Below are 13,107 nucleotides of genomic sequence, written 5' to 3' on the forward strand. Positions count from 1 at the left end.
TAACAGCTTTAAGATGTAAATTTTAAGTCTACTTATATAACCTGGAATTTATTTCAGAATCTTGGCTCAGGCCTGATTTAGGGCTTTATACTCACCAAAATGGGCAAGAAAGACATCCCATCCATCTGTGTCTTATTCAGATTGTAGCCAGCGATGTCCAAAATAGTAGGACCCAAGTCAATGTTGGCAACGAGCAGCTATGAGAAAAAGGAAGAAACAGTCAGTTGATCTAGAACACAGTTTGTCCCATTTTCCTTTTCTATCTATAATAGAGTTCTCTTCCCCGCAACCCACCTGTGAGACAAACAGCACTTACTATTATCTTTTGTACAACCCATACTTCCTCTTGCATATATTCAAATATAACTGTAATAATTTAAAATACAAAACATAAAGCCTTATAAAGTTTATAATACATGCTCCTGGGAAGTTAATGTTTATTCTACCCATACTGTTACCATCGATAAAAACATTTTTCAAGATTCCTTTAGGATTGCCTTGAGTCTGTTATGAACGCTGAGAAAAATGTCGGGCTATTTTATACAAAGTGTTTTCCAACTTGATTATTCTTATTAGTTCACTAAACTTGACTTCAAATTGACTCCTGACGTTTTTTAAAGGCTCAAAGGTTGAATGCTTGTCACCAATGAGGATGTTAGCCTTTTTTTTGAAGTGACAACACTGGTAAGGAATGTTTGCAGTAGTTTTTGAAGACTGCAGGAAACTCATCCCAACAATGCATCAGTAAGTTTCCTTAAAGAGCACAAAACTTGGATGTTTTTATTTTTTTAATTTATTTTCCTTTTTTCTTTCTTTTTTTTTTGCGGTACACAGGCCTCTCACTGTTGTGGCCTCTCCCGTTGCGGAGCACAGGCTCCGGACGCGCAGGCTCAGCGGCCATGGCTCACGGTCCCAGCCTCTCTGCAGCATGTGGGATCTTCCCGGACCGGGGCACAAACCCGTGTTCCCTGCATCAGCAGGCGGACTCTCAACCACTGCGCCACCAGGGAAGCCATTATTTTCCTTTTTTTAAAATAAATTTATTTTATTTATTTATTTTTGGCTGCGTTGGATCTTCGTTGCTACACATGGGCTTTTCTCTAGTTGCGGAGGGGGCTACTCTTTGTTGCAATGCACAGGCTTCTCATTGTGGTGGCTTCTCTTGTTGCAGAGCATGGGCTCTAGGCGCACGGGCTTCAGTAATTGTGGCACACGGGCTTCAGTAGTTGTGGCTCACGGGCTCTAGAGCACAGGCTCAGTAGTTGTTGCACATGGGCTTAGTTGCTCCGCGGCATGTGGGATCTTCCTGGACCAGGGCTTGAACCTGTGTCCCCTGCATTGGCAGGCGGATTCTTAACTACTGCACCACCAGGGAAGTCCCAAAACTTGGATGTTTTTAAACAAAGGTTCTAGAAATTAAAGACACTGTCCAGCATTTATACCTTGCCATATCTCCTTGATTTATTGGACTATTTTTCTTCTGTATACAATACCGCTACCAGGCCTAAACCAGCATAGTCCAAAGTCCAATAGGGATAGAACAGGAGTCATACGTGTAATTTAAAATTGTCTAGTGACCACATTAAAGTAAAAAAAAAAAAAAAAAAGAGGTGAAATTCACTGTAAATATTTAAATATTACTATTTCAACATGTAAGCAATACAAAAAAGTGATGAGATTTTACTTTAAAAAAATTTTTGAACCAAGTGTTTGAAATCTGGTATTTTACAATTATAACATCTCAATCTGGACTATCCCATATATGTTCTGGCTCAAGAACCACATGAACTTTTGTAGCAGAGTCTAGAAGTCACGTGGTCACAGGCTAGAAAAAGCCTTGGAGTGATGGAGACAATCCACCAGGGAAACGAAGGGAACTAGTGTTCACTGAGCACCTATTCTGGGCCAGTGCTTAATGCTTATCCTCATTTAATCCTCCCCACAGTCCTAGAAAGCAGTATTTTCCGCATTTTACAGATGAGGAAATGAAAGAGAAGTAACTGACACAAAGTCAGCAGGCTGTAACTGGAAAAGCTGTTGTTTACTGGAAATAAATAACAGTCTTCAAAACGGTTGAGAGGGACTCCGCTGGTGGTGCAGCGGTTAAGAATCCACCTGCCAATGTAGAGGACACGGGTTCAAGCCCCAGTCCGGGAAGATCCCACATGCGATGGAGCAACTAAGCCCGTGGGCCACAACTACTGAAGCCTGCTTGCCTAGAACCCATGCTCCGCAACAAAGATAAGCCACCACAATGAGAAGCATGCACACCACAACGAAGACCCAATGCAGCCAAAAAAAAAAAAACAAAAACTGTTGAGAAAACTCAGATCATCTCAGGAGAAGCCAAATGGGGATTAGAAAAAAAAATCTAATCCTATTACTTTTAATTTAAAAACAAAACCAAAGTACAGACATGAAAGGCAAGAAGCACTGTTCAGAGCACTGTTCAGTAGCAGCCAGGTTTCCTGGACGGCTCCTGGAGGGCAGAGTGATACACATATCCTGGCTCTGAACCAATCAGTGTAACTCTGCAGCTGTTGGAAATTACCCTTCAGTGGCAGGCAACTCACGGGAAAAGCAATCCATATGTTGCTGAGGATAAAAAACACAAAAACTATGTCTCTAGGGATTACACAAGACCCGGTGTTAGAGATACCTTTCCCGGTTCCAAGTACCCCAGGCAGACTCTCGAGCGGCTTAGAATACAGCAAACAAGAGTGAGTATGAATACAGAAGAGACCATAGCAGGAAAGGAGAGACAAGCAGAGACACCACCTCCAGAATCAGATAAAGGCAACAAGACTCCAAAATGTGACTGACAGATCTCCAGTGATGTCCAGAACATGAATGAAGTCAAGTCAGTCCCACAGGTATTATTAACATGTCCAAGGCACCAAAATAATAAAACCCACAGAGATAAAACAGTGACTGCCAGTCTCAGCAGGAATTGCCTCGAGCCATCAGCAATGGGTGGGAGCGCCCTCTAGTGGCAGTTTGCTCTGTGGGGGGAGGGGAGGAGAAAGGTCTGCAAGATTCAGGACAAGTCAAGTCGCTAGTTCGGCACAAGTACCATAAACGCCACCACCAGGACTCTTTCTTCCCAGGTATCTACAATGATCACATCCTCCCTAAAAATGATGGACAAATTCTCTCCCTACTGGGTTTTGTTTGACTAAGACGTAGAGTCTCAAAATTAGCATACAATGTCAGGAGATGGGAGACTTCTAGTAGATACCAAGTATGAGTGAAGAATTCAAGAGAGAATTATACCTCTCTCTGGTTTTTATACAGCCAAGGATTAGAATGGATACTATGAGCCCATCGCCCTAATGACATCTAGAAACATTAGCATTTCGAGTTCCTAAAATGGTATTATTGCTTTTATCACTGACTATAAAGATGCATTTAAGGACTGGAACAGAAAACGCTCTGACAAGACCAAGTAAATTATTTCATGAATCACAGCCTCACCGTTTGTTTGGGAATATTCTTAGGATTAAAGTATATATACATTTTGATCAAATATAAGGCCCTAAAAAACTCTGTGGGGCATGAGATCGAGGGATATCATGCCTTGAACCTGCTTATTTTTTTAGCTCTGGAAGAAGGACAGTACTGCAGAATTACCCAAAAGAATAAGGGCTCCCAGCAGGGTATATCAGGTTTTCAAACAGACTTTTAAGCCCTGATGTTAAAGAATTCACGTAAGGCTTTCAAAAAAAAGACTCAAAGCACACCAGAGAGCACCCCAAATCCATCTATTGAAGAGATATGGAGATAAGTGTATATGTATAACTGATTCACTTTGTTATAAAGCAGAAACTAACACACCACTGTAAAGCAATTATACTCCAATAAAGATGTTTAAAAAAAAAGAAAAGCACTGAAAGCAGAGAACTCTACACATCTTGGGCTGCTTCATCTGGATTTGCCCCTCATGCCCCACTTCCCTAACAAGGAGTAAGCCAGGGCATCACCTAGTTACACTTGAGAATTTGCCCTTAGCATCCTCCCAGTTTCACATGGGGAAACCAAGGCTTAGTCTGTCCAAAGTCTTAAAAGCCAGTAGGTGGTCTTCCTGACTCCCAGTTCGGTTTTATTTCCCCTGGATCATGCTATGTCATTTCCATTTTCGTACTAACCTTTTCCTTCCTTAAAGCCCGTTTGAAGAAATTCTACCACCAAATCTAAAGCTAGATTAATTTATAGCCAGAGGAGAAGACCTCAGCAGCCAATGTTTGGCATCGACCCATACCACCTGCCCCTGGCTCAACCCAGTAGCCAACACAAAGCCAGATCCACTGGTCAAACATGTCCTATTTTGGCTACTAGGCTGTTGCCAGCACAGCTCATTATGCTCAACTCACCACCCTGTGGCCCTCACACAGAACCTGCACCAAGAAAAGTCTGCTGCCAGCACACGATGAATCACCCACCAGCTCTGACACACTGTGTTAGATGGAAGCAGGGCACTTCATACTTCTCAAACCACGTATGTCAGCACAGAGTGTCAAACACCATGGTTGTTTGTTGTTTTTTTTTTTGGCCACGCCGCTGTGGGATCTTAGTTCCCCAACTAGGGATTGAACCCAGGCCCTCAGCAGTGAGAGTGCAGAGTCCTAACCACTGGACCACCAGGGAATTCCCAAAAAAACATGGATTTTGAGAATAGACGGTTAATTTTCAGACCTGGTTTTGCCACTTACTGTGTGACCTTGGTAATATATCCATTCACACAACTTGGATGTCACCCATTGTATGTTAAGGGCTGGGTATTCTTTTTTTTTTTAAATTACAGTTGATTTACAATGTGTTAATTTCTGCTGTAGAGCAAAGTGATTCAGTTATACACATATAGAGATACATTCTTTTTTTTAAATATGCTTTTCCATTATGGTTTATCATAGGATATTGAGTATAGTTCCCTAGGCTATATAATAGGACCTTTAAAAAAATTTTTCTTTTATATTGGAGCATAGTTGATTAACAATGTTGTGTTAGTTTCAGGTGTACAGCAAAGTGATTCAGTTATATGTGTATCTATTCTTTTTCAAATTATTTTCCCATTTAGGTTATTACAGAATACTGAGCAGAGTTCCCTGTGCTATACAGTAAAAGGAACTTGTTGTTTATCCATTGTATATATAATAGCTTTACATGTGCTAACTCCAAACTCCCACTAAAAGCTGGGTATTCTAAGTTCAGGTAATACCTCTCAACTAAGGACTCCTAGAGTTAAAAAGACAAACTCAGTCGGGTGTGGTAAGTGTGAGGCCAGCTGGGAAAGGCACCCACTCCATGTGGGGCAGGGGTCTACAGTGACGTTCATTTAGGGGAGCCCTAAACTGAAGCCCCGAAGGACAATGAACTTAGCCAGGGGAAAGGGGCATGAGGTGGGCATTCCCACAGAAGGCGCAGCCAGCTGTACAAAGGCAAGGAGGTGAGAGAGATGATCCAAGTAGGAAGTAGAAGTAGTTCAGGACAACTGCCACCTTCTGTCCCTTGAACAGGCCAAGCTCATTCTCCTATCTGTGCCCTTCACATGCACTGTTCTGCCGCTCAGGATACCCTCCCACAGATCTTTGCACGACTCAATCCTTCTTGACACCCGGGTCTCTGCCCAAATGCCTCAGAGACTTTCACTGACAACGGAAGCTCAGGTATCTGGCTCCCCCAACACAGGGAGTTAAGAACTGATCTCTGACTGCTCTTGCTGTGGCCCCAAGGCTCCTGGTATACTGCGCTGGCACAGGAAGATACTTAAGAAATACTGTTGTCTGAGCTGTAGTGTAATGGTTGAGTGTACAGGCTCTGGTGTATAGCAGCCAGACTGCCCGAGTTCAAGTGCAGGGCTCTGATATTCTTTGGCTACATCATCTTGGGTAAATCGCTGAACTTGTATACCTCAGTTTCCTCATCTGTAAAATGGGGATAACAGTATTCATATCTCATAAGGCTGTGAAGGTTAACTGAGTTGATACAGGTAATACACTTGGAACAGCACCTGTCACATCCTAAGCATTCAGTAACGGTTATTATTGTTGAAATGGCTTCCTAGGACCTGGTTTCACTTAGATGGCTTAGAGAAAGTGAAGTTTCTGATTGTAACATTTAGTGCCACTGTTAACTTGAAGGAAAAAGGAACAGTCTGTTCCATGGGCAGCTGGCTGACACGTCATTCTGTTCTCATCAGCCGCCTTCCCCACACCGGTTAGACGTGGCCCTGCTCTTCAGAAATGCACACAGGTGCAGACGTGCTCTCCTCAACCAGCTCCCAACACCAAGATCAAGAAAACACTTTTAAGACTGAATGGTCTTCCAAACTTGCCTACCTCCGTTGACAGAAGAGGCCTGTTTAGAGGGTAATGAATTTGTAGTGGAAGGTGACTGCCTTTAGGAATGTGGGTCTTAAAAGAAAAAGAAAATTCAAAAGGCACTTATGAAGGCCCTTTTAAGTTTCCGAGAGAATTTCAACAGAATTCCATCAAGAGCATTGTGAAAGGAAATAAGTGAATGACAGACGTTTAAACAGAGTAAACATTACACCCCCAAGTTAAACTCAAGCACGCACCAGTATACCCAGAAATTCTAACCTATTTTTCCAATTTTAGCTTAAAGAATCCATTTGCTGGGCTTCCCAGGTGGCACAGTGGTTGAGAGTCCGCCTGCCGATGCAGGGGACATGGGTTCGTGCTCCGGTCCGGGAAGATCCCACATGCCGCGGAGTGGCTGGGCCCGTGAGCCATGGCCGTTGAGCCTGCGCGTCTGGAGCCTGCGCTCCGCGACGGGAGAGGCCACAACAGTGAGAGGCCCGCGTACCACAAAAAAAAAAAAAAAAAAAAAAGAATCCATTTGCTCATTTTCTTTTGTCTCACAGAGCTGGGACTGAAACTGTGGTATTAGGGAAGAGAAAACAACTGGTAGAGCCTATCAATTCTTATCTCCCAACATTGGACCAGTGTTTTGGATCAAGGTGCCCATGAACTCTAGGAACAAAGTACCTCAGTATTAGGAACTCAGTTTGAAACCAAATGGAAATGGTAACAAAAGAACGTGGTACTTTATGACAGTACTAGGAGACAGAATCAGTAAAGTAGAAAGGCATTAGTGAGGAAGAGTCCCACAGGGAGGGGGACTAAATTCTCAGACAACACCCTTTCTGTAGCCTTATACTCAGAGGGAGGTCAGACCGGCAGCAGACATCACCTGGGAACACCTGGGAGCAGGCTGGAATGCAGAATCAGAATCTGCATTTCAACAAGGCCCCCAGGGGATGTGCACACACAACAAAGCCTGAAGAGCTTTGCTCTCCCGGGCTATGGGCCCCAAACTGGGCTGCCTCTCAGAATCATTGTGAACTTAAGAAAAAAAGCAGAGGCAGGGATTCTATTCCAGTTCAAGTGAGTCAATCTCAACCTTTCTAGATGTTGAGCCTTTCAGTTTCAGAAGGTAGTTTTGATGAGCACCCTGGTGGAGAGTCACGGCTCGAGGACCAAGTAAAAATCTAGTCTCAAAACACAAGCAAAAGCTCTTCGTGCTAATACGATACATATACATCTAGCAGTGGGTGGCCAGCAGTTTACTGGTGTTATGCTAAGTGAAACATGTCAGACAGAGAAAGACAAATACTGTATGATATCACTTATATGCGGACTCTAACAAACACAACAAACTACTGAATATAACAAAATATAGAGAACAGACACAGAGAATTAGTGGTTACCAGTGGGGAGATGGGATGGGAGAGGAACAATACAGGAGTAGGGGATTAAGAGCATTAGGTATAAAATAAGCTACAAGGTTATGTTGTACAACACCGGGAATACAGCCAATATTTTAAAATAACTAAATGGAGTATAACCTTTAAAGACTGTGAATCACTATATTGTACCCCTGTAGCTTATAGAATATTGTACATCAACTATACTTCAATCAAAAAAGAAGAAAGAAAAAAGAATCACTGTTCGCAAGGCTTACAAATACACTTGCAAAAAATCTTAAGCCAATCAGCCTTCATCCTCAAAGGAGGAGAAATTGAATCAGCCTCCTCTTCGGAGGAAAAGCTTTCTTTCCTCAGGCAAATGCTACATCACCTTGTCAGCAACCTACCTTGCTTGTCTGATTTGGTTTGATCCCAGGCCCTCGAACCAACAGTGGAACTTTGATATCAAACTCATACAGCTGTCTTTTGTCTATTGGCAAAGAAAACTGTCCTGAAAAAAAAAAATGCATAGGGTAAAGATGGAGCCGAGATAGAAATGTCACTCATGCATGCATTCATTCAATAAACAGTAAAAATCAAAAACAGCCTTGTTCTACTAATTATGGGGTTTTAATGGAAAGCTTAAATTTGCCTGGGTCTCTTATTACTACAAGGCAGGAAACAATGAGCTCATCTTTAAAAAAAAAAATGCCTAGAGGGACACCTTGGTCTCAAATAGGCAAATTCAGCAAAAAGAATGACTAGAAAGTATTGAAGCAAAGATACGCTATTTATGTATGATACTCGACCTGATCACAATGGAATGAAGTTACTCTAAAAGCTGCTAAATAAAGGGAGAAAACCATTTATCCAGCCTTTCCTGAATAAACTCTATTTCAAGATAACCAAACAGCTGGCGAGGGGAATTTCCTGAGGAATTCCAGCCAGTAAATTCAGAAGGAAGGGCAGAGTTATGAAGCCAAACTTCGCAATTTCTGAGGGAACAGATTTAAGCAACAATCATCAATGGACGTTTTAGCCACAAAAGGTTCATAGGATGGGCTCAGGTTGATACCACATGAGCCATCAAACAGTAACAGCATCCCTAAAGTGAGGCAACCAGACACCCCAGCGGCATGATGTGAATGAAGCAATAAGAAGTACATGACAGCATCAACTAGAAAGCATTCTTGTTGAAAACGTGAACTTCTATTAAGACTCTAGATCTAACTACCAATCTATAGAAAATGCTGAGCACAGATAAATGAGTTAAGGCATTATATGAGCAATTAGCTACATCTGGAATGTGAGATATTCTAAAGGACAGAAGACGAGTTTTCCCAATAAATCGGTGGCAAAGGACAGCCTTAAGACACATAAAAACTAAAGGGAGCGTGTGGACTTCGTGTAGGTTCTGATAGCTAATCACCTAGTCAGGTGCACAATCGAGTGTTGACATATGGAATCACAACATCTGGAGTTTCTTCAAAAACTTCTAGCTAAAACAGAAACATGAAGAAGGTATGAGGAATTCAAAAGACTGGTCTCGTGCCGCTGGAAACGAAAGCTGGACAGTGGGAGTTATTTTACTAGTCTCTACTGTGCGTGCTTAGAAATATTCATAACACCGCAGGAAACGCCTCATCTATCTGCTTCCATGCAAACAAACCTCAGGTTAATTCCCTTCCAGTTCAGGAAATTTAAAAGAGTGGAGAGAGAAAAAAGTACTGATTTTTAACTAGAAAAGGTCCAAGAAGAAAGGATGAAAGTCAAGGACACGGGGGTGACTCATACTGCAGTTGTGAAAAGAAACACAAAGCAAAACTCACACACACCAAAACATCTCATTTCACAAGAAAGTTTTTCCCCAGGACAACCCTCTCGTGGTCTTCCTGTGTCAAATGTCATACCCCTATTCCCTGAGATCCACTGTCCTTAAAATCTAGCTCAATTTCTCACCTACTTCATAAAGCCTGCCTCTAACCCATCAAGCTCACTCTCTGCTCAGACTCCTAGAACACCATGTAATTCAGCCTGTGAAATAGCAAATAATGAAACCTGGTCTCTCACCAGGGGAGATGAGTTGGCCCTCTAACCAGAGGGGCCCTGAGGGCAAGACCCTCCCTCTGGCCTGTCCACTGCTGCAAAAGGACAGGAGCTCCCTGCCAGTGCTACGGATTGAGCGAGAAAGGAAAGGCACCTCGCCAAGGTCATGGTGCCCCTTACCTGTGTGATAGCCATTGTCTGAGGTGTAAAAGATGTAGGTGTCATTGAGCTCCCTGCTGAACTCCAATCGCTTGACCAGCTTCTCCACCAGGTCATCGACTGACAGCAGAGTCTGCCACCTGGATGTGAACAGAGGGCAGCAATGGGACTTCAGAGACAATGCTGAGGTACTGCCATCTTGCCAAAAAAGCGAAGTCCAAAAAACACCCCAAAACCAAATCGAAACAAAAAAACTCCCAACCTCCTTCCCAAAAAAAACCCCTCAGAGCCACTCTCCCCAAAAGCTCAAATCCCCTATTTCCTTTCCTTCCATTCACTGCAAAGCACAGATTAGAAAACTCCAGAACACAATTAGTTGATTCCAAATTTAACCGATTCTACAGAAATAAATGAGGCTTTTTATAACCATTTAGCTTTTTATTTATCGTGGCTGGTGATGAGAATAAAAGACTATTGGAAGGGAAAGCTGTCAACTCAGCACTGACTGATAGAGATGAATTCAGATAGACCTGGCTACAACAATGTTTAATGGTCAAACTAGGCGTCAGCAAACGATAGCCATGGGCCAAAGCTTGACCACTGTCTGTGTTTTTGTTTTTAACTGTGGTACAAAACACGTAACATAAAATTTACTGTTTTAACAATTTTTAAGGGTACAGGTCAGTAGCGTTAAGTATATTCACGTAGTGGAACAGATCTCCAGAACCTTTTCACCTTGCAAATCTGAAACTCTACACCCATGAAACAACAACTTGCCGTTTGCTTTATGTATAAAGTTTTACTGTAGCACAGCCAATGCTCATTCATTATGGTCTTGTCCAGGACTGCTCTGCGCTCCAACAGCAGAGCTGAGCAACAGGGACACAGACTATACTGCCGACAAGCCTGTAATATTTACTATCTGGCCCTTCACAGAAAGTTTGCCAACCCCTGGTCTAAAACTAAATGCACCTTAAGAGAAAGTAAGAATTTCCTGAAAACTAAAAACTGCAAAGGCAAGTATTCTGCTCTAGCCTAAGCCTTTGGGTCTCAGGCAAATATTGGGGCTAATCTCTCACAAAGCGACCTTTTTTTATTATTATTTTTTACATCTTTATTGGAGTATAATTGCTTTACAATGGTGTGCTAGTTTCTGCTTTATAACAAAGTGAATCAGTTATACATATACATATGTTCCCATATCTCTTCCCTCTTGCGTCTCCCTCCCTCCCTCCCTCCCTATCCCACCCCTCTAGGTGGTCACAAAGCACCGAGTTGATCTCCCTGTGCTATGCAGCTGCTTCCCACTAGCTATCTACCTTACATTTGGTAGTGTATATATGTCCATGCCTCTCTCTCGCTTTGTCACAGCTTACCCTTTCCCCTCCCCATATCCTCAAGTCCATGCTCTAGTAGGTCTGTGTCTTTATTCCTGTCTCACCCCTAGGTTCTTCATGACATTTTTTTTTCCTCTTAAATTCCATATATATGTGTTAGCATACGGTATTTGTCTTTCTCTTTCTGACTTACTTCACTCTGTATGACAGACTCTAGGTCTATCCACCTCATTACAAATAGCTCAATTTCGTTTCTTTTTATGGCTGAGTAATATTCCATTGTATATATGTGCCACATCTTCTTTATCCATTCATCCGATGATGGACACTTAGGTTGTTTCCAACCTTTTCTTTAGATATAGAAAATTGTTAAAAAAAACAAATGGCTCCAATTTGCAATGTTTTAACAAGTCATAAAAACGGACTGTTTAATTAGACCTGAGGTCCAAAGACCACCTTGTAGCTAAATGTAAAGACCTCCCATCAGAGTCTCTCCCAACATCTTGCTACCCTCTGATTTTTTCTCAGAAATAACCATGTGGTGCAGTTCCCTGTTCATGGGCTGCTTCTGAGGGTCCTCAAAGACCACCTAGACTGGAAAGGAGCAGCTCTTACCTTTTCCTAAATGCATTATCTAAAAACTGTATTGAAGAATTAGTCATTGGGGTCTTGGCTTGCCTAATTAACCAGTGCTTGTTCTAAAATTTAAAAGAAAAACACAAGTTAACACCAAGTCACCACAGTCAAACTACTAGAATAGATAATGAAAAAGATCATTTACTCGAGCAAAAAAGGAACTAACTGGAGCCTGTTTAAGCAACTTCAGATTTTCCCTCCACCACCCACCCCTACTCCCCTCCCCTGTGTTGGTAAAAAAAACTCTCTGCAAATTATCACTCATTCTTTAGCTTCTTCTCATCACCTCCTTAATGGCAGAAGGCCTGGGCTCCTTTGTTAGCAGCTTTAATAAGAGATTTCGTGAAAGATACTGGAAACTACTAACCAGAAGATTAAATTTATAACTTGGGTCTACCACCCAAACTATAAAAGGATAAAGATCCACTTTACCTTCCTCTAAGCTTTGCCTAATAAGTCATCATTCCATGGCCCTCTATCTTTCCTACCTAAGATAGCGATCATCCTTGGACCTTGGAAAAAATTTCATCATAGCAATTTCCTAAAACTTCAAGTCCAAATCTAGAGGATTCTTCTCATATAAATAAAAGAGTCATAGTTAAAAAAAAAAAAAACCACACAAAACATTGCCAAATACCATTTATTCTCTCCTCCCCATTCATAAAACCCTAAGCTGCCATCTCGCAAACTGTGATCCTCAAAGCCTTCTTTAGTTAGCATGCTTGACAAATGCCACAGAGCATCTCTTCCTGCTGCAAATTCATGTCAGAACACGGATAACTCTGAGAAATCCTGTAGCAGAGTGACTTATTTAACCTGAAGTTTCTAACCTTACTTAGTCATGGGAACTTCTATGAACTTCCTTTGGAACACAGAGAGAATGGCACCCAGGTTTCAAACTCGGTTCACTCCTCTTTAATGTCATCCATGGCAAGCACATGCCTACAATGTGCCAGGCAACATGCTAGATGCTTCTGTGTATTTTAATCCATACAAGAGTTGCAGGAGAGGTCAGGATCCCCGACTTTAGAGAGAAAAATGCAAGTTAAGCATCTTGCTCATGGTCAGGTCACTGAGCTAGAAAGCGGTAATACGGACTCTAACTCCAAGACTCATTCTTTCTACCACCTCACAAGCAACTAAGATTTCTGGGTAACAGGCATGAGGCAGTAGAAGCTTTCCGCCTTTGAACTAGCAAACTGCCCATCTCCTGTGCCACAGGAA

The 13,107-nt window shown here is 42.2% G+C and overlaps 1 protein-coding gene and 1 non-coding gene across 2 annotated transcripts in view; both read right to left on the minus strand.

Annotated features, from left to right (window-relative positions):
* GNS (glucosamine (N-acetyl)-6-sulfatase) overlaps positions 1-13,107 on the minus strand; it is a 52,233-nt gene that overhangs the window by 20,681 nt on the left and 18,445 nt on the right. Inside the window, exons 7-10 of the mRNA XM_027106915.1 lie at positions 11,863-11,945; positions 9,932-10,050; positions 8,113-8,216; positions 96-197 (exon numbers count right to left, since the gene is read on the minus strand). Coding sequence (XP_026962716.1) covers positions 96-197; positions 8,113-8,216; positions 9,932-10,050; positions 11,863-11,945 — 408 coding nt within the window. The remainder of the gene's footprint in view (positions 1-95; positions 198-8,112; positions 8,217-9,931; positions 10,051-11,862; positions 11,946-13,107) is intronic.
* TRNAE-CUC (transfer RNA glutamic acid (anticodon CUC)) lies at positions 4,572-4,644 on the minus strand. Its single transcript has one exon. It is a non-coding gene; the product is annotated as a tRNA-Glu (tRNA).

This window comes from Aethalodelphis obliquidens, unplaced genomic scaffold (assembly GCF_003676395.1).
Source record: "Aethalodelphis obliquidens isolate GAN/ISIS:26980383/991018 unplaced genomic scaffold, ASM367639v1 scaffold8, whole genome shotgun sequence".
Classification (NCBI taxonomy): Eukaryota; Metazoa; Chordata; class Mammalia; order Artiodactyla; family Delphinidae; genus Aethalodelphis; species Aethalodelphis obliquidens.